We start from the raw sequence: 27,811 nt of genomic DNA, 5'->3' as shown, positions 1-27,811 counted from the left end.
TTAATCTTGTAGGCAGTGCCTGTTTTACCGTAGAATACAATAATCTTAAAAATAATTTATTATTTACTGTTGTGGTTAATGGCACGGAATTGATAGTGGGTAGGGATTTTATGGAGATTTTTAATCTGAAGATAGTTCCTGTGATGAATAATTCGGTTTCATCAATCAAGGACAAAATCTGTTTTATTGAAAATTGTGAGCATGTAAATTTTCAAGCAGTTGTGGTAGCCACCACAGCGGACAGCGAATTACAGCTGGTATTTAGGTATTTGCGGCAGGGCTGGCCCAAACGAATAAATCGTGACAGCAGTATATGGAAATATTGGCTAAAAAGGAACGAACTTTCTATCGTAGGAGATTGTTTGTTTTGGCAACACAAAATAGTTATACCTTTTTCTCTCCAAAAGCAAGTGTTAGATTCATTACACAGGTCACATTTTGGTATTGTTAAAATGAAGGGAATAGCTAGAGCATATTTTTGGTGGACAGCTCTGAACAAAGACTTGGAGGAAGTCGTTCAATCATGTTCAGATTGTGCGTTGTCAAAACAGTCAGCACCAAAAAGTCAATTGGCGGTTTGGCCAAATCCAGGTAAAGCTTGGAGTAGGGTACACGTAGATTTTTGTGGGCCTTTAGCGGGGAAGATGTTCCTCGTGGTGTGTGACTCATTCTCGAAATGGTTGGACTGTATTGAAGTACAGAAGGCAGATTCAACTCATACGATTTTGGAATTGAGGAAAATTTTTTCTAATTTTGGCAACCCTGACTTAATTGTGTCTGACAATGGCTCAGTTTTTACAAGTGAGGAATTTAGAGGGTTCTTAAAGGAGAACAATATTAAACTTATGACTTCTCCTGTGAAACACCCCCAGTCAAACGGATTGGCGGAAAACGCTGTTAAAACTTCGAAAACGTTCCTCAAGAAACTGTTAGTAAACGGTAAATTCCCACTAAATTTTAATGTCAAGTTATTAAATTTTTTAATGGACTATAGAAATTCTTTGCATTGCTCGACAGGTATTGAACCAGCGGTACTGTTATTAGGAAGGAGGCTGCGTTCTACTTTCGACAATTTAATTCCAGTGAAAAATGGTGATGAGTTTTCGGAAAAAGTCAAGCAAGCAAACGTTAACATTTCTAAAGCTCAATCTGATCAGGTTAAGTTTTACAAAGGGGTTAAAACCAGGGTTTTTAAAGTTGGACAAAAGTTTTTAACAAAAGATTATCGTCAGGATAATAAAGTAGTTTGGGCTAAGGGAGTAGTCTCTAGGAAGCTAGGTAAAAAAGTTTATATTATTAAGATAGGGAACACAGATGTGACATGGAAGAGACATGTCGACCAAATGAGGGAAATGTCAGTGAGCTGGAAGGAAGATGGCAATAGTGCACAGCATCCCGCGTCTGAAATTTCGAGGAATGAGCCTCATGAGTTAGAGACTTCAACCTTATTGCGTGGATTCACTGGTTTTCCTCCTGATTTCAGGTTGGCGGCAGAGGAGGTGGTGTCGGAGCAGACACAGGCCCGGCAACAGAGACCATGGTCGGGGAGATTGCGGCCAAGACGCGAGACACCCACATCTTCCAGAGGAAACGGGGCAACTTGACCCAGGCACCGCGGTTATTAGTCTTAGGATTATTTGTTAGCAAATGTAATAACTTCAATTGATGATTTAATCGTGTTTGGTGCTTAATATTTTAAATTTCTAAGTTGTCTATCTTTAAGAATCAATGTTAAAACCAAATGTAATATAAAATGAATATCTATGTTGTGATTTATATATATGTGAAATATTTATGTTGGTTTGTAAGTAGCTTCAGAATTGAAGGAGGGAAGGTGTAGTGTTTGGTGTTTGCGCTCGGGTAGCTTCGGGTTCTACCGAAGATAACCGAACGCTACTACAGGCCTTGTATGACATCGTCGGCTGGCGCGAAGTCATTCTCTCGCTAGACGGCCTTTAGGCTACTTGTTACTTGTATTGTCAGTATATTATATTACGATTAAAACAACCTCCGTATATCAGAATCTACGACTTTTAATAGAGATATTACCAGATCCCTATCCTCGATAGAATACTGGAGATTAAGGGCCCAGTATTCTATCACCTGTAAACATCAATACGTTATTAATATATTGCTGTTAGCCCGCTGTCCCACAGACCGGAAAGGATTCAACCAAAGATATTAGAAGAACGAGATATGCTATGTTGGCCGCCGGACCGTAGGCGGAGTACTACCTAATTAGGGTACTTTGAATACTGTCGGGACGTGTACGCACAGAAATCTGTTCTATGTATTAGTGCGGATACCTTAGCGTAATCGAAGGTGTGCAGTAGTATTGGTGAACAAAACCGGCGACACTGGGCAAAACAATTTCAAACAGTTTGAACTGCTCATAGCACATCTCGTTCTTCTAATATCTTTGGATTCAACATAAACTGAGTGCTGTAAGACCCTGCGCAGAAAATTAAAGTTCGCTACGGTTTGCAGTCTGTCTTTGGTTAGGCAGGGGTAGGCAGAGATGATGGACAACTCGGTTTTGGCACACACTTCTTGCCTCATTCAGATTCCTTCATCGTCTCATACATACTATTATTCTGACTCTTGACATGGCCTGACTCAAGTATCTGATTCAAATGATTGCAATTGTTCTTGTTCTGTTGTATTATAAAATAAACTTTCAGCTTCACAAATACTACAATTAGGATATCCAATAAGTCTGTAATAGTAGTAAAAGGAAATCCTGAAATTACCTGTCCGTTGGCGGCCGCCCTGCAGACGGTGGCCACGGCCTCGCGATGTGAAGCGCCCAGCGTGGACAGGCCGTCCACCGAGGTCAGGAGGTCACCAGGACTGATGCGCCCATCCATGTCGCAGGAACCACCTATGGGCACAAAAGAAAATAGTCTAAGAATAGAAAATTTATTTTGGTCCCCGCATGAATATTTGAATTTTTAAAATAAGAATTTGTTTCGATAGCTTCACCCGGAAGTAAGTCCTTCATGACTGTCATAAATGTAATACATAACTTACCGGGTACAATGTGTCCTACGGCGACTTGCGATCCTTCCTCAGTGCCCCCCACGATGCGGAAACCAAACCCTGCTGCCCCCCGTCCCAGCACCACCACCAGATCAGCCTCAGGGTCGATGATCTCGTCACACTGGAACATTGGAAAACATTTCAAATCTACAAATAAATATGGACAAAGAACGTTGAACTATATGATTCCCAGTTGTTTTAACCACTCAGAACATTAGAACGTCAAAAGACGTAAATATGATAATAGCGGTCAAGACATTAGAACGTTGTTTCACGTAAACGCGCGAGATTTTACAAAAATCGATTTATTTCCATCACTAGTATACGGATTGCCATGATTTAAAAAACAGAGTATCGATAATGAATAATGCTACGCGTCTGTATTCAAGAATATCTATGGAAAGTAGAGGTGCATTATCTAAAGGCCCGTTTATAATAGGAATAAGCGGTAAGAATAAGCCGGTGCCGTAATCCGTAATCCGTAATATTTAAGATCGTCGTTTATAATTGAAATAGGAATAGAATAGAATACGTCCATAGAAGTGACTATGCCGCTGTCACTTGTCTATGTCAACTGTCAACCGAGAGTATATTCTTCCTCCATCTTATAAAAGTAATATTGTTTTATATAAATAAATATTGAAACGATGGATTCATCAGATATTGTTGCATGCGGAATGTTTTTGTCAATTCTGGGACTAGCATACGCTGCAATAGGAGACACACAGTTGACGAAAAAAATAAGGAAAAAACGGCGTTGGAGTGTGCGTCCCATTAATCATAAAAGGAAGAAAACAGGACATTTCCATAATTTGTTTAAAGACATGGCGACAGTAGACAACGATCAATTTAAGAAATATACAAGAATGTCGCAGACCAATTTCTATAAATTGTTAGGACTTCTACAACACAAATTAGTAAAGCGAAGCAGACGTGAGCCTTTAAGTCCGGAACATAGACTAGTTATCACATTATTGTAAGTGATAATATCTTTTAATATTTATAATGTTGAGAATTATATTTATTCATTTTGATGTAAAAAATAATGTACTTATATTATTTTAGCCATTTGTCCCAAGGCTGCAGTCTGCAAGTAGTTGCATGGTCCTTTATGATTGGAAAAACCACTGCACATGTAATAATAAAGGAAACTTGCGAGGCAATATGGGATGTTCTTAGTCCCATATATTGCAAACAACCGACAGTCGAAGAATGGAGAGAAAAAGCCAACGAATTTTATAAGCAATGGAATCTCCCTAACTGCTGCGGTGCAATCGATGGTAAACATATTACAATTCAGGCACCTAAAAATTCAGGAACTGCTTTTTTTAATTATAAAAAAACATTCAGCATAGTCCTCTTGGCTGTTTGTGATGCTGACTACATATTCACACTTTTAGACATCGGAGCATATGGCTCGCAAAGTGATGGTGGAGTATTCTCGGAGTCAGCCTTCGGCCGAGGTTTGGACTCCGGTAAAATAAAATTACCAGCAGGTACACCATTACCGAACACAAATATTGATTTTCCGTATTACTTTGTTGGAGACGAGGCTTTTCCTCTAAAACCATACATTTTAAGACCTTTTCCGGGAAGGAATTTAAATCAAGAAAAACGAATCTTTAATTACCGATTATCAAGAGCAAGGAGAACAATAGAAAATTCTTTTGGCATTTTAGCATCTAGGTGGAGAATCTTGAGAAATAGTATCATTGCCGAAGTTGATAATGTAGAAAGGATTACCGCTGCCACAATATGTTTACACAATTTTCTGCGAATCTCTGAAAAAAATGCCGAACAACTAGTGTATTGCCCTTCAAATTTTTGTGACACTGTTAGAGATAATGGTCAAATTTCAGAAGGCTTATTTCGAGAAGAACAAAGTGATAGTGGTTTTCAAAGGATAGGACGGATGGGTGCGAATAATCCATCAAGATCAATGATCGCTCTACGTGACAGCATGGCACATTATCTTTTGCATGAAGGGGCAGTTCCTTGGCAGTGGGCACATATTTCAAGAGGATCCAGACCAGAGTGATATCGAGATTTAGTAAGTTTTTAATGCGTTTACACTCTAGTAAACTGAAGTCTCAATAAATGAAAACTCAATGTATCCTTAATGTAAGACAGATCAGACATCGCCTTTGTAATTATTATTTTTTTTTTAATAATAAATGTTGATTAAAAAAAAATAGCAATTTTTATTGTCTTTTATTTTATTTTATTTTTTTTTCACTTGAAGAAAAATTGTACAGATCGTGTTTAGAAAAAAAATACAATTTATGTAAAATTATATATATATAAATTTCCAATTATTCTGAGTAATACATATTATGCAATATGTATTACTCAGAATATTTGGAAATTACTTGCATAATTTCTATTTTGCACTTTATCAAATTAGTTTTTTCTATATTTTTCATATCAGCATATAGTGAATTGCAAAAGTTTTGCAATGAATTTTCTTCTACACTCAAAGTGTTTTTGTCCGTTACAAATTTTTTGAAAACTTCTACGGCTTCATCCATTTTGGCTTGGACGGATGCTATGTTGGGATTTTGTTCATTTAATGGTGTGGATCTGGAGCGCGGGCGTTTTGTTGCTCTCGGAGTGCAGCCTACAGATTCTATGGTCTCGTCCATTGGTATGACACCAAAACCCTCAAGCGTAACTGAAAATTTAATTAGTATTATTACTATGTTTATAATCGAGACAAATCATTATAGATGGAAGAATCACTCATCAGCTGTATAAAATCATTCTCAATTTTACTTTATACATTCAAACATAAACATAATTGCTACAACCGAAAGTGTCTGATGATAGTATCTATAAAGCCATATTATAAAATTTTTAAATAAAATCACAAACCAGTTTGTTCGTCCAGATTTTCCACATATTCTTTTGATGTTCCATCAAGGAACTGAATGTCATCGTATGTAAGTGATTCATCACAAAAATCTGGAGAATCATTTTCAGTATCATTGTTTGGTAACTCGACGTTACCAAATGTTTTCCGTCGTTTTACATATTCGTATAAAAATGATAAATTTTTCATTAGTGGCCATTCTTTGTGACCTGATGCTCCTGATCCAGATCGTTCAAATTTGCATCGTTCTTTTGCAAATCGACTCCGCAAGGCAATCCATCGCAATCTACATTCAGAACCTAGAAGCAATAATTATAATTGTTTGTACAACTGTATTCCATCCAGATTATTTTATATAAAATTGTATGTGACGTGTATTCAGCGCACTTAAACTAATTGAAACTTATACGTTAAAGTATCAATTGATTCACATTTAAAAAGATAAGGAGCTAGAGAGCCTTCCCTAACAAAATAACCTAACTTTTTATGTGCGCATACAAAACGATAAAAAATGTGTAAATCTCTGATGTTAGTAATAATATATAGAAGTATTAATATTTATCAAACATATTGTATTACACTCACTTGATGCTTTCAATTTGTTACCAATAAATAACCAGGAGTTTTCAACGACATTTCGGTCTTTATAATCTTTTTCTTTCTTGTCATATAAATGACGAAATTGCTCGACCCAAGAAATCAATTCTGCGTCATTTATATCCATTATTTTTATCACTTTCGTCTTCAGCAAATTTATATATAAAATTCGGTAAAATATCTAACTCCGCGTAAATACTTGTTCACAAAATTATTGTTCGATTCGATTGTCAAATACATGAATAAACCTGAATTTAACCACTCTTGTCAAATAGTAGATCCATAGAGTATCGATCGAAAATACATAAATCTCGGTATATATCTCAGCTTTCTGTAATCCGTAACCGCAAAAGTTAAAGTTGGACCATCTTTTCGGTTATGGAAAAAAATAAGAGATTATTGCCATCTATTATAAACGGATACACAGGTTTCCTATCTTCCAACTTCTACGGCCTAGGGCCTTACGGCTTATTCTTACCGCTTATTCCTATTATAAACGGGCCTTAAGCCGATTGGATCTGTCATCTTGTTCGTTCATAATTTATTGCGTTTCTAAATAATTTATTAAAAATATTTTAGTTTGGACGGTTAATATTTTGAGGTGACTAATAGTTTTTAATTATATTTCTTCAATATATAAAGTATTATTTCTTTATGATACTCAGAAAAAAGTACATTTTTCACGGTTTTGAAATAATGCTAAGCGATTCTTACATATTTTTGACGTTTTCATAAAATGTATATTTAGAAACGCAAATATTTACGAATTACAACATAATGCGATAGTGGATTTCATAATCTTTCCAAAACATTTTTTAGAATGAGGCTACGTTTCCCAAAACGTGAGTTATGAAGCTTTTAGCAAAACTCGAAAATAACACAAAAATTTTTGTTGTTTGTTTTTGGGGTGTTATGCCGTGTTGCGCTAACTCCTTCTTTAGCCTCCTTCTTTAGCGCAACACGGCATAACACCCCAAAAACAAACAACAAAAATGCTTTTGGCCGTGAGAATCTAAAAACTTACCTGACTAACACAAAAATTATTACGTTTTGACAGTTCTCAGAGGAACACATAGTAAAAAAATGTCTTTGTCTGAGAGGTTAATATGTTACCTGATGAAATTAATAACTGTGCCCAAAACAAACAATTGGTGAACTTACTGAAGACTTGACTTAATGAAGAATTCATTTGTATTAGCTTGCAATGATATATTATTCTAAAGACTTTTTAAATTGTTATTTATTTATGTTTTCATAATTTTCTTTTGCTATATTGTTTTATATGATTGTAAAAATGTAACTATAAACTCACTATAATAAGATTTTTTATTTTTTTTTATTAGGTACAATATTTTTTACAATTTAAGTTTTCCAGTAATGTAGGCCTCACTGGGTGGCTTGCCCGTGCTGAGGCCTTCATTTTATAATATGAAAATATAAACTACATAAAACTAATACATTTAAAGAGAAAAATTATACATTTAAAATTAAAAATACATAATACATAATAATATATTTAAAATTAAAAAATAGTACATTGAAAATAATCTTGTGTGTTTGTGAGTGATGTGTGTTTATATTGGTTTTGTGTGTTACGTGTAGGTTTTATTTTTATTTTATGCTATGAAATTTTGGTAATATTGTCTTTTTTGTTCTTTCCATTTTGTAATTTTGTGTGTGAATTTATTTTTATTTTCCTCAATTTTAATTTCAAGTTTTAAACTGTTGAAAGCTTTTATTTACTGTCGGAGTTTTTATGTTTTCTTTGTACGCTTGTCTAACTGGTCTGTTAGTGTTATTTTGTGTATGTTGAAATTTATTTTTTTTGTCAAAAATGTAGTTTAGAAGTGTTTTAACGTATAATTGGCGTATATCTAGTACGTCACAGCTGTTGAATATTTGGTCTGTATCAGTCAGTCTATGTTTTTTTAGTATTACCTTTAAGATCGATTTATAATGTAAAGAACCCGTTAGACAAACTGTTAAAAAGTAGTTTATCGGGGTAAAGTGTGTAAAAAAAAAAAAAATTAATTTGTTGATTTGCAATATGATTTAATTAAATTTGCACTACTTAATTGGCGGATTGCTCTGCTCTTTCAAAGTGACGTTTCTTTACCCTTTAACACGTTGAACGCCATGTAGGTCACCGGTGACCTCATAACGAAAATCGTCATTTTTCTCCCATAGCGCCATTTCGGTTACCGGTGAACGCAGTTAATTTTTTTGATTTTCATGGAAAATTTTGGTAAAAAAAAAAAGGAATACGTTTTGATGGTCGCCGATACAATCTGAGTTTTTTTATTTCAAATTTAAAATGGTAATTTTTCTTCATGTCCACAATGGCGTTCAACGTGTTAAGAGACGTAATCATAAATCTTTGGATTTTTTCAAAAAAAATTCCTGACTGAGCGTAGCGAAGTCCTGTTTAAACTCGACCATTTTGTATTTCGTCTGTCTGCAAAATTGTTTGTGTGTTCAGTTAATATTTTAAGATGGTGGCCGTTTTAATGGTTCAGTAAAGATTCTTTTTTCAAATGTGAAATCGGCGTGGTTATTTAGGACGGGTTGATTCGGAGAATTTGAACAATTCATCAAATTTCAACGTTCATTTACCAGTTCCGCGAAAGATTTTTTCAAGTTCTGTTTTTATTTCAGTTATGTCAAGCCAATAACCTGTAATGATATACTAACAGAACTTGCATAGGACTTTCACAGACCCCGAAAATGAACGTTGAAATTTGATGAATTGTTCAAATTCTCCGAAACAACCCGTCCTTAGACAATCTTATTCACAATTTTACAATATTATAATACCTGCCTACCTACAGAAAGTTTTAAAAAAGAATTGTCTAGTGATGTATCTTTGAACTAATTGTATAATTCTTTATCTATCTTTAGTATAAATAAAAATGTAAATGTTCGTTTGTTCAAAATTTCAAATCTCCAAAAGTTCTTCACCAATTGCTTTGTAATTTTGACACAACTTTGCATTTTAATACGCGTGTGTTTTTATATACCTAAATTATATAGATGTCACCTGTGACAGGTAAAATCATAAGCCATCTGTTGGACGTAAAGCAAAACGCGCTATTGTTTCTCTATCTGCCGACAGACTGAAGTTTGAAATAGAAAATGTTACATAAAATACATGATTCATAATTAAGTCGGTAGGTATTTAAGTACCTACTAACAAGTTTTACGATTTCAGAGGAAATTCACAGAACTACTAGCGCATATCAAATAAATATGTATCATATTGCCATTTCGATTGTATGTAAAAAAATTAAAATAAAGTTCCAATATTTTTGTTTATTTTGGATTGCATTGTTTATACCTGGTTAGGATCCACATTTCCCCAGTCCACTGCAACAGGTTGTTCAACTTCATCATAGTTGTGTCGGTTCATCTGCATATTCTGCAACATAGCATTAATACACGTTAACTATGTAACTAACTAACATACCGATAATATACACCACACACGGACAAAGACACTTCCAGTATTACGCTACAAAACTTTTTAATTGTATGCACCCTTAAAAATATCTTAAACATCGAGTCAGTAATCACCGCATACTATGGATACGTATACTCAATGATAAAATACGGAATAGTTTTTTGGGAAACTCAGTAAACGCCAAAGATGTTTTTATCATCCAAAAGAGGTGCCTACGAAAAATTACCAACTCTGATCACCTGGATTCATGTAGACCAATTTTTAAAAATCTTAAACTTCTGACAGTGACGGACATATATATAATGGAATTATGCCTGTTAGTACGATCATCTCCAGAAAAGTTCCCACAAAAAAACTCAACACATAAACACGCTACACAAGGTTCACAGAAAACCTATTAATCCCAAAAGCAACCAAAACTATATTTCAAAAAGGACCACACTACATGGCCATTAAAATATATAACAACCTTCCACGTAGCATCAAACAAATAACCGACATACTTAAATTTAAATCATCACTAAAAATATTTCTTTTAAACAAATGTCACTACACCTTGAATGAATACCTTACATGAATTAAATACCTCTGTTTTTTTTTTTATTTTTTATTTACTGTTATTTATTTTTTATTTATTTGTTAACATGTAATTGTTGGGTTATGTGATATAATGTGTATTTGTTGGGTTAGCTGGAAGAAATAGGATGTAACCTAAAGTTATACCCTTTGTACACTTTTTGTGCAATAAATATTTTTTTGAATTTTGAATTTGAATTTAACCATCATGCCGTTTCTACGCAGGGGTAGGTGGAGAGCACACACTCCTTGCTTCATTCACGTTCGTACACCGTCTCACAAATACCCTTTTGTTATTTTGACTATTGACATGGCCCGACTCAAGTGTATGATTCACTTGATTATGCCATGTCTTTCTAGGGCGTCCTCGACTTTTTCTACCAATAACATTTGCGTCATATATTCTTCTTACTCTTCTTCGTTCATTCACTCAAATCATTCAAGCATCTCTTTCTTAATCTTACTCATTACGCTTACATCAGTCTTACATTCTTTGCGGATCTACACATTTCTCACACGATCATGCATGGTTTTACCACACATATACCTCAGGGATCTCATTTCTATAGTCTAATCTAATTCTACTTTCGTCCCTCTTCAGGGAGGTTCACGCTTTACTGTCATGCCTCAGGGTAGTAGATTGATTGATTGATTAAATGCTTATTTGGTTGAATGAATGGTTAAATGATTGATTGGGTTGGGTTGGGTTAAATTAGGTCAGGTTTGGTAGAATAGAATTAATAATGGATTGATGGATTTATGATTAAACGATTGATTGAAAGGTTGATTGATTGAATAATTAATTAATAATGCCGCAAAGGAGGCCCCGAGTAAAATAATTTCCCTAAGGGCCTGTAATGTAATCTTTGGGTATGCTGTGTGGAGGTTTTTTAAGGAAAGGAAGGAGAGGAGGGATAGGAAGATCTGAGAAGGAAAAGGTATGAGGGATAAGTAGGAATCTGGGGGTCAGTATGTCCAGGATTGACGGACGTTTGAATGCATCTCTCCTACTAATTTTACGGTAAAAATATCTCCCTTGACCAGTCTCGCCAAATCCGGCCCGCTACACAGTAGGTGAGCAAACGCATCCCATGAACCCAGGCACCCCTGCTAAGTCACCAAACGTGGAGAACCACTTAGGGTGACCTATGAGGTGTTGATACAATCAGTGGTTTCCGGGGCGGCAATAAATTGATTGATATATTGATTGGGTTTAGTTAAATTAGGTCAGTTTAGATTGAATAGGATGAATGATAGATTTATTATTTTGGTTATGACAGAATGATTGATTGATTGGTTGGGTTAGGTTAGGTAAGGATAGGATATATTAGGTTGGTTATTGGATTGTTTCTTACGGTGTCAGGGTGCACGTGGTTGACGTGATTGCGCGTGGCGAGAGGGGAATCAGTGCCCCCGGGGTTGTAACAACTGAAGCAGCCGGCCGCAGAGCCCCGTCCACTCACAGCCGGGGGCGCCGTCACAGCGCTGCCGTCTTCCGGGAAACCTGCAGAACAAGAAGAAGTTTGTTATCGCAATATGTTAATTTTAATAAACCTACAAATAATATAAAGTTTACATAATTTTAATTCCCAGTTATGAAAATAATGAGGGAAACAAAAAAACATTTCAGTTACAAAATTTAAAAAAAAAAGATGGATTAAAGAACAAAAAAGGCAATATTACAAACATTTTATAACGTAAAAGAACAAAAATTATACAGTAGAACCTCGTTAATTCGAAATCCACCGGACATCAAAAATCAAATTTCGAATTAACGAATTCCCACGTAATTCGAAATTTTATGAAGAAAAAAAAAAAAAAAAACGCCGAAAATCGATTTTCTCGGCCGCCTCTTCAAATCCAGGTGGAATTTTAGTTGTAAATTCGTATTAATACCAATTATTTCTTTATTTTCGCGGCCGATTACCGTAGCGGCGGGCCCTTTAAATTCAGATATTCGCAATAAATTCGTAGAAATGCTATATATTTACGCGTAAATCGAGATTTCGCTGCCGATTTCGGTCGCGGCCTACCCTTTAAATTGAGATATTCGTAAAAATACGATATATTTCCGTGTAAATCTATATTTCGCGGTAATTTTCCGTCGCGGCCGGCCCTTTATTTCAAATATCCGAATTTAAATTTGTAAAAATACGATATATTTCCGCATAAAACGAGAATTCGCGGCCATATTCCGTCGCGGCCGGCCCTTTAAATTCAGATATTCGCAAAAATACGATATATTTCCGTGTAAATCGAAAATGACCCTTTAAATTCAGATATTTGATGTAAATTCGTAAAAATATGATACATTTCCGCGTAAATCGAATTTTATTTTGCAGTTTTTCGTCGCGGCCGGCCTTTTAAGTTCAGATATTTGAAGTAAATTCGTAAAAATATGTCATATTTTGGCGTGAATCGAAATTTTTCGGCTGATTTCCGTCGCGCCGTATTTTTTAACTCGGATATTCGAAGTAAAGTTAGTAAAAATACGATATATTTCCGCGTAAATTCAAATTTCGCGTCCAATTTCCGTCGCGGCGGGTCCTTTAAAATTCAGATATTCGAAATAAATTTGTAAAAATACGATATATTTACGCGTAAATCGAGATTTCGCGGCCGATTTCCGTCGCAGCGGGCCATTTAAATTCAAATGTTCGAAATAAATTCGTAAATATACAATACATTTACGCTTAAATCGAAATTTCGCGGCCGAGTTTCGTCGCGGCCGACCCTTTAAATTCAGATATTTGGTGTAAACTCGTAAAACTACGACATATTTCCGCGTAAAACGTATTTTCACAGCCCTTCAAACTCGGATATTCGATATAAATTTAAAAAAGTACGACATTCCAGTGTAAATCGATTCAGATTTACAAAATAATAATACTAATTAGGACGATGTATAACCATGTAAAAATACATTTTTCGGCGTTTTACCGCCATGGCTGACTTTTAGATTCAGATTTACGAAATATTACGATTTATTTTCGCAAAAATCTAATTTTTTCGAATTACACGAACAAATTTTCGTGCGCGGACAAAGATAAATTTCGAATTACGAATTAACGAATTTCGAATTAAAAAAATTTTTGTATGAAAAAATTTTAAGGCGGAAATTTTTTTGGGCGAAAATTTCGAATTACGCGCTTTTTCGAATTATCGGGGTTCGAATTAACGGGGTTCTACCAGTAGAACCTTGTTAATTCGAAATCCACGGGACATCAAAAATCAAATTTCGAATTAACGAATTCCCACGTAATTCGAAATTTTAAGAAAAAAAAAAAAAAAAAAAAACGCCGAAAATCGATTTTCTCGGCCGCCTCTTCAAATCCGGATGGTATTTTAGTTGTAAATTCGTATTAATACCAATTATTTCTTTATTTTCGCGGCCGATTACCGTAGCGGCGGGCCCTTTAAATTCAGATATTCGCAATAAATTCGTAAAAATGCTATATATTTACGCGTAAATCGAGATTTCGCTGCCGATTTCGGTCACGGCCTATCCTTTAAATTGAGATATTCGTAAAAATACGATATATTTCCGCGTAAATCGAGATTTCGCGGTAATTTTCCGTCGCGGCTGGCCATTTATTTCAAATATCCGAATTTAAATTCGTAAAAATTCGATATATTTCCGCGTAAAACGAGAATTCGCGGCCGTATTCCGTCGCGGCCGGCTCTTTAAATTCAGATATTCGAAACAAATTCGCAAAAATACGATATATTTCCGTGTAAATCGAGAATGCGCGGCCGATTTCCGTCGCGGCCGAACCTTTAAGTTCAGATATTTGATGTAAATTCGTAAAAATATGATATATTTCCGCATAAATCGAATTTTATTGGCAGTTTTTCGTTGCAGCCAGCCTTTTAAGTTCAAATATTCGAAATAAATTCGTAAATATACAATACATTTACGCGTAAATCGAAATTTCGCAGCCGATTTCGTCGCAGTTGACCTTTTAAATTCAGATATTTGGTGTAAACTCGTAAAACTACGACATATATCCGCGTAAAACGTATTTTCTCGGCCCTTCAAACTCGGATATTCGAAATAAATTTGAAAAAGTACGACATTCCAGTGTAAATCGATTGAGATTTACAAAATAATAATATTAATTAGGACGATGTATAACCACGTAAAAATACATTTTTCGGCGTTTTACCGCCACGGCTGTCTTTTAGATTCAGATTTACGAAATATTATGATTTATTTTCGCAAAAATCAATTTTTTTCGAATTACACAAAGAAATTTTCGTGCGCGGACAAAAATAAATTTCGAATTACGACTTAACGAATTTCGAATTAAAAAAAAATTTGAATGAAAAAATTTTTCTGAGGAAATATTTTTGGCGAAAATTTCAAATTACGCGTTTTTTCGAATTATCGGGGTTCGAATTAACGGGGTTCTACTGTATATGCAGGGACAAACTATTCAAATAAAAGTAAAAATTGAGTTAATAAGAGAATAAAACAAAAACAAAAAACTACCATGTTTTCTACAGTAAATGATTTTTTTTCATGCTTTTGCTAAGTAGATTACTTCAGTATGAGAATTGCAAAAAGTATCGACACAAATGAAACTAGAAAATAGTAGAAGAAAAAGTAAAAGGAAAAGTAGAACACTTAGCAAAAAATAGCGTGAAAACGAAAGCAACAATAGATTAGTCACAAGAAGCCAAAGCCACAATGAGAATAGTGAAAAGGTTGTACTCACAATCGTAATTCTTACCTCCGTTGTCGCTGGATTCACCCACACTGTTGCCGTTGTTGTTGACAACACCACCACCATACGCCGCCGCCATGTTGCTCTCGTTCAACGCCAGCGTCTGAACAAGTGGCAATAATGTGGCCACGCGGTCGTTGCCATCGTCCAGCATGTCGTTAGCGTAATTAGACATGTTGGAATTAGACATGTTCGAGTTGGACAAGTCTTTTCCATCGGTTGAGCCACCGACTCCCGTGCCTCGGAAGTGCGTGTTGGCTTGTGACAGGTTTTGCGACACATTGTTGATGTTGCCATTGCTAGATGACAGCTGTACGCTGCCCGTGTTGCTATGGATACTGTTTGAACTGTTGAGAGGTTGCGTCACGTTGAGGTTGGAACTATTTCGTCGCTTTTTGATGAATTTGTACGAAGCGGAGGAGTTTGGAGATATTTGTTGAACTCCAGCCATTGCAGAAGTAAGATCTTCTTGGCTGTAACTGATGCCACCTGAAACGACAATTGATAATTTAAAATACTATGTATATTAATAACTTGCATCAATTTTTAAATTAACCTCATTTTATAATTTGTTACAAATGTTTGTTGAAAAGAATGTAATCTTACAGGTAACTCTAACGATAAAATTTGAAAGCGTATTTCATAACCTTTCAAAAACAGTTTACAATATTCCATTTATTTGGATGTTATCGCCACGTGGAAATACACACAAATTCTGACAGAATATGCCAGTGGCCTGAGAGGTTAGGTAAAGAAAACCTTGAGTGTATGACTCGGAAGTGAATGGTGGAAGAATTCGGAGGGGCCTGAGGCAGACATGGCACAATCAAGTGAATTAAATACTTGAGTCAAGAGTCAGAATAGTGATCTGTATGAGATAATGTATGAATTTGAATGAAGCAAGGAGTGTGTTCCAAGACAGAGTTGTGTGGCAGTCTATCCTCTCTGCCTACCCATTCGGTGAAACGGTGTGATGGAAATTTAGATACAAATTGAAGACAAAATTTAAAAGGACCGCTTTTAGCAAACTGAACCATAACTCAAAAATAATAAAAGATATATAAAGATATACAAAGAAATATAAAAATACACATTAGTTTTCAATAAATGCGTAGTATAAGTAATAATTTTTTGGTATGTTGAAGAAAAAAATACTTGCAAGGGAGTATTTTCAGAAACAATGAATAGCGTTAAAAACACATGGAAGATTTAAAGTCTATTTTTCTGATTCTAATGCACCTATATCGGACGTGCAGAGCCAAAGTCATTATGAGATAACAAGATCTCAAGTTTTTACGATGTCCTTAATATTTTTGATAAAACCATTTAGATATCTGCGTCAAAATAAATATGATACTATAATATTATTCCACATCCTTAATGTGCGACTGCTATAGTTAATATTAATGGATTTTTGGCGCCACCATACATTTAAAAACTAATGTTTTTGTTTTGTTCAACACAGTGAAGAGATAAGGGTGATCGCTAATTACTCTCATTGAACATGTGTGAAATTTAATGTATAATTTTGTCCAATAAATAGAGAAGTAACTGGTACAAACAGTCACTTCTCATCCGAGAGTTCTCGGGAAAGTAATACTTGTTTAATTTAATGTTTTCCTACTGCCCCTGCAAAAACTCTCCGATCAAGGTGTCAATGTGTGCCGGTGCCCTATTGAATTTGCAGTATTTGTGCGGGCTTCACTAACTTGGTCCCGTACAAATTGGTCCTTCGTGCCGGTTCTACGCATTACGCCTTTAATCGTGCTTCAGTAAAGATGCCTTCGCTTCGCAGTGGCCATAAAATCTCTACGTCATCCGGGGCGTCGCGATCAGCAACCAGCGTTCCCGCAGACCGAGACAAACGTATGTCTCGCCGAGCCCCGGACCCTACTTCCAACTCTCCGACTGATGTTCCCATTAGCCAAGATGCACCCCAGCAAGCTGATCAAGCTATGCTTGCCTCGGACTCCATTGAACAATCAACCACAGCTTGGGGTCCCATCCTGACCCACAGTTCCCCGGCCCCCCAGGAGTCCGACGGAGAGGATGATGACCAACGGTCAGAGTCAACTGAGGATGCAATACAAATGTTGCGCCGTGAGTTGCGCACTCGAGAGAAGCAGCACGTTAAGCACACCGCCAACCTACTTGCAGCCCTGGCAGCAGCAACAAAGACATCCGCCGCACTGCAAGCAGGCCACCAACCTGCCGATTCCAGGTTCACAACTACCCAAGCCCCCGTGGCGCCTGGAGCGTGGCCCGCCTCGAATGCCGGCTACTCTATCACAGCACCCGGGCAAGCCTCGAATGCATGCCCGGTGCAAACAGCGCCTGGAGCGTGGCCCGCCTCGAATGCCGGCTACGCTATCACAGCACCCGGGCAAGCCTCGAATGCATGCCCGGTGCAAACAGCGCCTGGAGCGTGGCCCGCCTCGAATGCCGGCTACACTATCACAGCACCCGGGCAAGCCTCGAATGCATGCCCGGTGCAAACAGCGCCTGGAGCGTGGCCCGCCTCGAATGCCGGCTACGCTATCACAGCACCCGGGCAAGCCTCGAATGCATGCCCGGTGCAAACAGCGCCTGGAGCGTGGCCCGCCTCGAATGCCGGCTACGCTATCACAGCACCCGGGCAAGCCTCGAATGCATGCCCGGTGCAAACAGCGCCTGGAGCGTGGCCCGCCTCGAATGCCGGCTACGCTATCACAGCACCCGGGCAAGCCTCGAATGCATGCCCGGTGCAAACAGCGCCTGGAGTGTGGCCCGCCTCGAAAGCCGGTTACACTATCACAGCACCCGGGCAAGCCTTGAATGCATGCCCGGTGCGTACACTGCCGGGAACACGGCCCGCCTCAAATGCTGGCCACGCTATCATAAAACCCGGACCCGCCTCGAATGCACGCTCAGTGCACATACTGTCGGAAACTACGGGACACACGGCACCCGTGGCAAGCATTCCCATAGCCGATTATACTCTACCACAGTACCCCGAGCGACAGCCCCAAGCAGCAGTACCTGGAGAAGTGGAATTTACGCATAACAGATCGCAGCAATTCCCTACGAGTCAGGATTTTTCACCACTGTTTCCGCCACTGCCTACGGCCGATGAGACAGCACAGCACACTCACGAGTGGGTGCAAAAAGGCGCTGATCAGCTGTCCCAGATCACCTCAGCAATAGCAGAGGGTTTTCGCACGTCCCGTGCCCAAGAAAGCCCTCGCACGATCGAGGACGATACACGGATGGCCGCCTTAATCGCAAGGCAGACCACGGCCAAGGATCTTCCCCTCTTCCTGGGTGACCCGCTCGAGTGGCCCACATGGAAAGCCCAGTACACCCAATCCACAACCACTTGCAGAATGACTTCATCTGAAAACCTCATCCGGCTGCAGCGTGCACTAAAAGGGAAGGCTCGGGATGCAGTCGGCCCTCTCCTCATGGATCCCGCTCAAGTTCCAGAGATCCTCTCTGTCCTCGAGCAGCGATACGGTGGCGCCAGCGCAATAGCCACGCTGATGTTGGAAAAGGTGAAAAAGCTGCCGTATCTCACAATAGACGCAACCCTTGAGGACCTGGCAGACTTCTCCGGAACCGTCCAGAACTTGGTGACATCACTTAGGATCCTTAGGACTGACGGATACCTGACCAACCCCACCCTACTGAATGACATCACAACAAAGATGCCGATTACGCTACGGATGACCTGGCTGTATGAGACACGTGGTCTTACGAGTCTAGCTACAATAACTCAGCTGGCAGCATTTCTGAAAAGTATGGCTAACGCTATACCCAACAGCGGGATGATCGACCCAGTGCGACCTCGACCGCGACGGACCGAGCAGGTGCATGTAGTAAACGGTGAAGAAGTTAAACCAGACTCTAGACCCGCTGAATTTGTTACATCGCGTAAGAGGAGTGAGCCTCGCGAAAATAAATTGAACAATACGCGTAAACGCAAACTGTCTAGTGAAAGTTGCGGCCAGTGCGGTGGCAACCACAAAACTCGCGAGTGCACCGAGTTCGCGGAGAAAAATCTCGCCCTCCGGTGGACAATGGTGCGACAGAAGAACCTGTGTCGTAAGTGTCTGGATCGACACCACTCACGGGACTGTAAAACCAAGGCATGGTGCGGCATAGGAGGGTGCAGATCACCACATCACCGTTTGCTTCATGACCCACAGTTCGTACCGGAAGGTGCTGTCGGTGAGGTTAACTTGTGACGCCAGACGACGGACTGGAGCGTGCTGTTAAAAATTGTGCAGGTTATGTTGGGCGTCCCCCAAGGAAGCAAAGTTTTGGTGTTCGCGCTCCTCGACGAAGGCTCAACTGTGACACTTGTCGACGCTGACATCGCGACACGGATCGGGGTGAGCGGCCCAGTCCGCGGCATACGGATCCATGGCGCCAAAGGGATGTGCACCTCTGACACACTCTCCCGCCGAGTGAAGCTGACCATAAGAGGATGTGATAGCAGTGACACCTACTACATCATCGCCAACACGATCTCCGACCTCAACCTGCCAGAACAACAGGCCCAGGGAAACCTTGTCACCCCAAAACTTTTGATAGGGCAAGACAATGCTCATCTGATCGTTTCACGGGGATGCGGATCACAAGTGCGCGAAGACCATGACACTACGCGAATAGTGTCACGAACCGCACTGGGGTGGATCGCCCATGGGGGTGTCGGGACTGGCAGTGACAATAAATCCACGACGCTGGCACTACAAATTGAATCAGCCGCAGATATCCGCCTAAGAGAATTGGTAAAATACAACTTTGCCGTCGACTCTCTTGGCGTAACTGCCGCGGTGAGAACCCAGGCAAGCGAACAAAGGGCCATCGCACTAATGAACACGACTACCCGGCCTCTTCGCACTGGGAGGTGGGAAACTGGCCTCCTGTGGCGTAATCCGGAAGCCACATTGCCTGACAACCGGCAGTGCGCGCTGAAACGACTTCATTCCCTTGAGAAGAAGCTGGCAGCAGATCAGAATCTGGCAGCAGCCTACAGCGACAAGATGAGCCAGCTGGTCAACAAAGGATACGCCAGGAAGCTGTCTAAACTGGAAGCGTCAACAACCGCACCCAGAAAATGGTACCTGCCGCACTTTGCGGTGACAAACCCCAATAAGCCAGGGAAGATCAGGATAGTGTTTGACGCCGCCAGTCGATGCCGAGGGACCTCCCTTAATGACCAGCTGCTTACCGGCCCTGACCTGCTGTCTTCCCTCTTAGGGAATATTCTGCGCTTTCGAGAGGGAAACATCGCCATTGCCGCAGATATCAAGGAAATGTTTCTGCAGATCAAGATAAGGCGGGAAGATCAGCTGTCCCAACTCTACCTCTGGAGATTACCGAACCAACACGAACCTGATACTTACCAGATGTCATCTATGATGTTCGGAGCCACTTGTTCACCGAGCAGCGCCCAGTTCGTCCGGAACAAGGTAGCCGGGGAATACGAACATGAAAACCCGATTGCCGCAGCAGCCATTCGTTCTAAATTCTACATGGATGACTACCTAGATGCGGTAGACAGTTGTCAGGAGGCTGCCTCACTCGTCCACGGTGTGAGCACCCTCCTCGCGAAAGGAGGATTCCACCTAACTAGCTGGGCATCTAACAGTCCAGCTGCCATAGCCGGTGTTCCCACAGAAGACCGGGCCAGTTCCACAGTGCGGATCAGCGGTGGAGGTACGGAGACGGAACGAGTGCTCGGACTAGTTTGGGACCCATCCACTGATAACTTCCTGTACTCATTCCAAGAGGCGATCACCCCAGAAGTGGCCACGCGACCCACGAAAAGGCAGCTGCTCTCAATAGTAATGAAAATCTTCGACCCAGTAGGCTTCATTTCCTGCCTTACAATCCGGTCGAAGATACTGCTGCAGGCCGTGTGGCGCTCGAGTATAGGCTGGGACAACCCCATTACCCCTGAACATACACAGAGGTGGACCGAATGGCTGAGCCTGTTGAATACACACAGCATTTCAGTTCCGAGACGCTGCCTCCATCTCAAGCAGAACAGCGTGACCCTACATCTCTTCTGCGATGCGTCAGAACAAGCCTGCTGCGCTGTCGCCTATTACACCGAAGAAGTAAATGGATCCCTACAGGCGACATTTCTGGCCAGTAAATGCAAAGTGGCGCCACTGAAGCCCCTCTCCATTCCCCGCCTTGAGTTACAAGCCGGACTCATCGCGGCAAGACTAGCCCAGACCATCCACAAGGAAAGCCAGGCCCGTATATCCCAAACGTACTTCTGGACAGACTCTGCAACCGTATTGTGCTGGTTACGAACTGACCCACGTACGTACTCTGCCTTCGTGGCAAACAGACTGGGCGAAATAGATGAGTTAACCAACATACTCGATTGGAGATGGGTGCCAACCAAGCTCAATCCCGCTGACATCGGTACAAGGGACTCAGATGTGCCCGACCTATCACCCAAAGGAAGGTGGTTTACCGGCCCGGCCTTTATCATTTTACCTGAGAGTGCGTGGCCAAAAGAGCATGCACCTGTCAAAAGGCCCGACGACCAGACACTAGAGGTTAAGCCTCACTACGTCGGCCTTCTATCAACTGCAAGGGAAGCCTTACCATCCATCGAGAGATTCTCCTCATGGCAACGGCTGATTCGTGCAACAGCATGGGTTCTCCGCTTTGTGAAACAATGTCGGATGAAAGTTAACAAATCTGTAGGGGGCCCACTGCGAGCGGAGGAGATCAAGGAGGCGGAAGACAGATGGATAAAAGGTCTCAGGAGGACGCCTTCAATACTGACATGACCACCCTCAAGCAAGGCCAAATGCTGCCGACTGGTAGTCGTCTGAACCCATTAAACCCCTTCTTCGGACAAGACGGCGCCCTGCGGATGGGTACCCGGCTGCGAGCTCTAGCGAAAACGAAGTGTGTAGCACGGACTCCCGTCATCCTGGATGGAGACCACCCGTACACTCAGCTCCTGATTCGCCACTACCACCAGAAGGCGGACCATCCCAGCACGGAGAAGACGGTCGCAGAGGTGCGGGGCGATTTCTTTGTACTGCGTCTGCGCACTACAAGCAGGAAGATAGCACACGCCTGCCCCACCTGCCACATAAGGAGAAGCAAACCCTCTCCACCACTAATGGGGGCGCTACCACCACCTCGACTGATGCATCACATCCGCCCATTTACACATTGCGGACTCGACTACTTCGGGCCTATGGAGATCACGGTTGGCAGACATCGGGAAAAACGATATGGAGCCATCTTCACTTGTCTCTCGACCCGCGCCATTCACTTAGAACTGGCCGCCTCACTGACCGCAGACTCAGCCATCATGGCCATACAGCGGATGACTGCGCGAAGGGGACAACCCGCAGCCATGTACTCCGACAACGGAACAAATTTTCATGGAGCCGATGCAGAGATGAGAGACGCTCTGGTATCATTGAGCCACGATGCCAGAATGCTTGATGCCATAGCCACCCAGGGCATTGAGTGGCATTTCATACCTCCAATGACGCCCCACATGGGGGGAGCTTGGGAGAGGCTTGTACGGTCAGTAAAAAGAGCCCTGAGCACCACACTTAAGGAACGGGCACCTAGAGAAGAAACCTTACTCACGGCCCTGGCAGAGGCTGAATTCACAGTGAACAACAGACCACTCACTCACATATCAGTTGACCCACGCGACGAAGAGCCTTTGACCCCCAACCACTTTCTTCTAGGGTCGGCTGGAAAGCGTCCCCTCTTGTCCATGTTTGGCAAAAAGGAAGAGGAAATATGCCTTCGCCGCCAGTGGCGTATCGGCCAGCAACTTGCAGACATATTCTGGAGGCGGTGGCTTCTAGAATACCTTCCCACCATGGCAGCTCGGCAAAAATGGCACAACCCGGTCACACCCATTAAGAAGGATGACCTGGTGGTCATTATGGACTCCACGCTGCCACGGAACAGCTGGCCGCGTCCTTGAGGCCGTGCCCGCCGCCGACGGACAAGTCAGGACAGCCCGTATCCAGACAAGTTCCGGAATATATGTTAGACCGGCCATTAAAATCGCCGTCATACTACCTGCTTCAACAACACCAGCCGATCCAATCACCAGCACGACAACACCTGCCTAGCCGAAACTCCTTGCAATGACATCAACTGCAAACACGAGACGCTGGGATGAAACAGAACACGCCCGACGGAGTAGCTGGGCGCAACAGAGACTGCACCGTGGGGAGTATATCGGACGTGCAGAGCCAAAGTCATTATGAGATAACAAGATCTCAAGTTTTTACGATGTCCTTAATATTTTTGATAAAACCATTTAGATATCTGCGTCAAAATAAATATGATACTATAATATTATTCCACATCCTTAATGTGCGACTGCTATAGTTAATATTAATGGATTTTTGGCGCCACCATACATTTAAAAACTAATGTTTTTGTTTTGTTCAACACAGTGAAGAGATAAGGGTGATCGCTAATTACTCTCATTGAACATGTGTGAAATTTAATGTATAATTTTGTCCAATAAATAGAGAAGTAACTGGTACAAACAGTCACTTCTCATCCGAGAGTTCTCGGGAAAGTAATACTTGTTTAATTTAATGTTTTCCTACTGCCCCTGCAAAAACTCTCCGATCAAGGTGTCAATGTGTGCCGGTGCCCTATTGAATTTGCAGTATTTGTGCGGGCTTCACTAACTTGGTCCCGTACAGCACCAAAAACGTGTAATTTTAATATTTTCATTCACAATTATTGATTTGAAATAAACCCCACATTCTGAAATGGTTCCAACTGGCTACAACGTCATTATGACGTAGAAAACGCCACTGGCTAGTATGACGGCTGTCACCAACGTTGCCCGGCGTGACATCAACGCCGCCGAATTCACGAATAAAAACGAACAAGTTCGTTTTGGCGGCAATCGAAAATAGCAAATTTTAAATCGTTACAGAAAATTTATTCGTCAACGTAAAAATTTTAAAAAGTATCTTAATTACCCTGACCCTATTCGGGCAAAGTAATTAAATCAGTAATCTAACAATTAAATATTTAATCATGAAACATCTTATCCTGTTATATTTTGACCAGTTGGTGAGCATAGCGAGGTCCTGTTTCAACTCGACCATTTTGTGTTTCGTCTCCGTAAATTCTTTTTCCGTTTTAATGGTTCAGTAAAGATTCTTTTTTTAAATGTGAAATCGTGTTTATTTGGACTTTTTTCCAATATTATGGTACCTACCCGCCTGATGAAAGTTTGAAAAAAGAATTGTCAAAGCATTTTGTTTCTTTGGACAAATTTTATAATTCCTTATTTGAAATTAAAAAAAAATTATATAAAATTTATGGTTTACAATAAAGTAGGTACGTATGTAAGTACCTATTTACAAATCTTATGATTTTAGAGAAAATTTAGGTATAGGATTATTACATAAGAGAAAATTATGAACACACTTTTTTGGAAATGAGGTCTACTGTTCACAGAACTAGCAAATGAAATAAAATGTAACTAACCAATATTGATATAGTTATCCATGATCATATTTCTGGTATCGACCAGCGGGGTTTTAGGTCTGGAAGGTAACACCTCTTTGGTCTGAGTGCTGTACAAGTCCGCTGTTGGAGTTTTACTTCTAAATAAACCTGGAAAACAAAAACAAAAAAATCATTAAAGTTTAGTAGAAAAGATTACATTAATAAACATGCAATAATATATGGGGATTTTAACCTTTATGCTTTGAAAACTATTAGAGGATAAAATCAAAATTGCTTGAGCTACTAACTCTGTAGATTATACAATTTATTTCACGAATGTAGCCTTTTTGACTGTTTAGCAAAAAATTTAAAAGTGCATGTCAAAATTCGTTTTGTTTCAACGACGTTAAAATGAAAATTGTTTCTAAAAGTTGAACATCTGTTTACAAGTAAAAAAATTGCATTTTTTAATGTCTGTGACTAGATATTTCCAGTAGACCAGGAGGGTATAACTTGGAACCGAAATATTGTGAAGTTATATGATTGCATAATTATATCCACCAATGAAAAACTCTGAAAACCTATGGAATAAAACTTTCAGAGTTTTTCATTGGTGTATAATGTAATAAGTAGGCTTCGAATGAGAGTTGTACTGTCTTTATATCGGCATATCTATGGTTTTTTAGAACCAATTTGCTTCATACAAAAAGCCCGAAGATATCGATCTAGTGAGTGGTTTATTTACGCAGTAGACCATAGAAAAAATATAGAAATAGTAATATTCAATAATACACAAGTACAAAGTAGGTCAATTTTGGTAACTAACAGAGAATTCATGTGTTTATAAATGAAACAATTTGTGTCATTTTCTGCATAAGTGTGACCGAATATAGGAAGGTGTCATTTTCTGCATGAGAGTGACCGAATATAGGGAGGTGTCATTTTCTGCATGAGTGTGACAGAATATAGAGAAGTGTCATTTTCTGCATAAGTGTGACCGAATATAGGAAGGTGTCATTTTCTGCATGAGTGTGACCGAATATAGGGAGGTGTCATTTACTGCATGAGTGTGACTGAATATAGGGAGGTGTCATTTTCTGCATAAGTGTGACCGAACCCAAAACCGAATGCCTGGAAATCTCTATCACTCGAGAGGTTAAGGGAAGAAGAAAAGAAACTCAAAAACATGCAAAAGTTAAAATTTAACGAGACAATATTTTGTAAGGTAAAATAAAACGTGACTTACTAGAGATATCCTTGGCCAGCCTAGACTTGGTGGTATTGTTGTTGGGGGCGGGATTGGCCTGCCCGTTCTGGGTAGACTTGGCGTAGTAGCCGGGCCGCCTGACCACCTTGATGGTGGCCTCTTTCTTCTGAGCACACTCCTTCAGCACCTGCAAACCATAAAAAAAATTACTAATTTCTGTTGTGACTGCATCTGTCTGTCTGTAACTCCGGTTGAATGGACTGTAGAACTTTTGCAATGAATTCCAAGGGTTATCATTTTTGGATTTTTTGAAGGCTCTCGACTAGCAATCTGGAGGTCGCGGGTTCAAATCGGATTTATTTGTGTTATTTCACAATCCATTCAGAATTGAAATGTTGCTTGAAATGGCTTTGTCCGTGTTTGGTGACCAGCCTCACAACATACCCCAATTGGGGATGCCATAGTCTGACTGGCTCCAGACGGTTGGGAGCAGTTGGGAATCTTGTGCGGTTTCACATAAAAAAAATTGATCTTTTTAAATTTTCTGTTTACCTGAACGACGTGCGCATGAGACATGTTGCTAACTGAAGTCTGGTTGATGGACAAGAGAAGATCTCCTTCCCTCAAACCTCCACAGCGGACTCGGTCCAAAACCTACATACAACAAAGAGGAGGTTTATCAAAAGATTAAGTTAACGATATCAGATAAACCAACAAATACATCAATAAAATGGAAATGGACAGATAAAAACAAAAATAAAGAAAAACTGATTTATTATATGTAATCTCTTTTCATACTCCAAGCAGGTCAGTTACAAGACAGTACCTACCATATTATTGTAGCAATTCTATATCAACGTCCCAATATCACACTCCTATGCGATATTTTTGTTTATACAGGGTGTATCGGCACTAACCCGACAAACTTTAACCAGCTATTCCTTAGCACATTTGGAGTAAAAAATGTTATGTGCACTTTGCTGTCCGGTAACGTTTTTTTTTAATAAAAAATTAATTAAACATATTTTCACCACATGTCACCACTGTTTTATCCTTTGTCAAAATTTGAAAGCAACATCGCAACTCTCGCGTGTTGCTGCGAACGAAGCCCGTATTACATAATCCAGTACCAGAAAAGAAATATTTTATTTAACAATAATGATTATTCACATTTTTCGTATGCGAATCACTGATTGTCTTCTTGTATTGTACACATCAGTTTTATTTTTGTATCTAAATTGTTTCACCTCTGGAATGCTTTGGTTTCACCTCTTACGCGTTTCACGTATTAAATAGTCTAATTTTGAAACTAAGAAACTAATTAGTAGATTTCCTGAATTTATAATCGAAGTCCAATAATTCTGAGCACTTTTAAAAACAATTTTCCTCACTTAGGTACTTATCAATAATAATAATTGGATTATTTGAACAGCGCCGTTGTTTTTTAAATCACCGTAAGTGCTCTGTCAAAATGTTACTTGCTAGGCTATCCTACAACGTATATTTTTTAATAAATTTAGTTATTTACAACTTCGCGGAATGTGATTTATGAATATTATTGCTTATGTTAAAAGCCTTCCAGAATTACCGGAATATAACGAGCAGCTTGACACACTTAAGTTTATTTCCACTAATTTGAAGGTACAAAGAATGTATAGTTTTAAAAACAATCCCGATGAATCAAAAAACGGTTCATATAAAACTGCTGCGCAACACACTGAGACAAAGGAAAGCACTCACACAAACGTCATGACTGCATTGGATTGACCACCTGCAAATGAATGCTGCCAGATTGCTAATTTATTTAAACAATAATTATTAAATTTTATTTAAAATATCGCAATTTTTTTAAAAAATCGACAATAAATTACAAC

General features: G+C 39.8%; 1 protein-coding gene and 1 long non-coding RNA gene across 4 annotated transcripts in view; both read right to left on the bottom strand.

Moving 5' to 3' along the window:
- Nucleotides 1–27,811, bottom strand: part of LOC149409778 (membrane-associated guanylate kinase, WW and PDZ domain-containing protein 1-like) — a 126,998-nt gene that overhangs the window by 19,040 nt on the left and 80,147 nt on the right. For 2 of the 3 annotated variants that reach the window (XM_089649379.1, XM_089649380.1), the window contains exons 12-19: nucleotides 26,490–26,591; nucleotides 25,977–26,124; nucleotides 24,770–24,898; nucleotides 15,257–15,754; nucleotides 11,894–12,042; nucleotides 9,840–9,920; nucleotides 3,031–3,160; nucleotides 2,751–2,881 (exon numbers count right to left, since the gene is read on the bottom strand). In XM_089649379.1, the coding sequence (XP_089505505.1) occupies nucleotides 2,751–2,881; nucleotides 3,031–3,160; nucleotides 9,840–9,920; nucleotides 11,894–12,042; nucleotides 15,257–15,754; nucleotides 24,770–24,898; nucleotides 25,977–26,124; nucleotides 26,490–26,591 (1,368 nt within the window). The remainder of the gene's footprint in view (nucleotides 1–2,750; nucleotides 2,882–3,030; nucleotides 3,161–9,839; nucleotides 9,921–11,893; nucleotides 12,043–15,256; nucleotides 15,755–24,769; nucleotides 24,899–25,976; nucleotides 26,125–26,489; nucleotides 26,592–27,811) is intronic. The other variant, XM_089649381.1, reaches the window with a different exon arrangement.
- Nucleotides 5,372–6,870, bottom strand: LOC149409780 (uncharacterized). The gene is made up of 3 exons (XR_016305105.1): nucleotides 6,494–6,870; nucleotides 5,911–6,207; nucleotides 5,372–5,710 (listed from the first exon to the last, which is right to left on the bottom strand). It is a non-coding gene; the product is annotated as an uncharacterized LOC149409780 (long non-coding RNA).

The sequence above is a fragment of the Hesperophylax consimilis genome, chromosome 29 (assembly GCF_061612785.1).
Source record: "Hesperophylax consimilis isolate HC1 chromosome 29, BYU_Hcon_1.0, whole genome shotgun sequence".
Taxonomy (NCBI): domain Eukaryota; kingdom Metazoa; phylum Arthropoda; class Insecta; order Trichoptera; family Limnephilidae; genus Hesperophylax; species Hesperophylax consimilis.
This window is presented reverse-complemented; position numbering and strand designations above follow the sequence as displayed.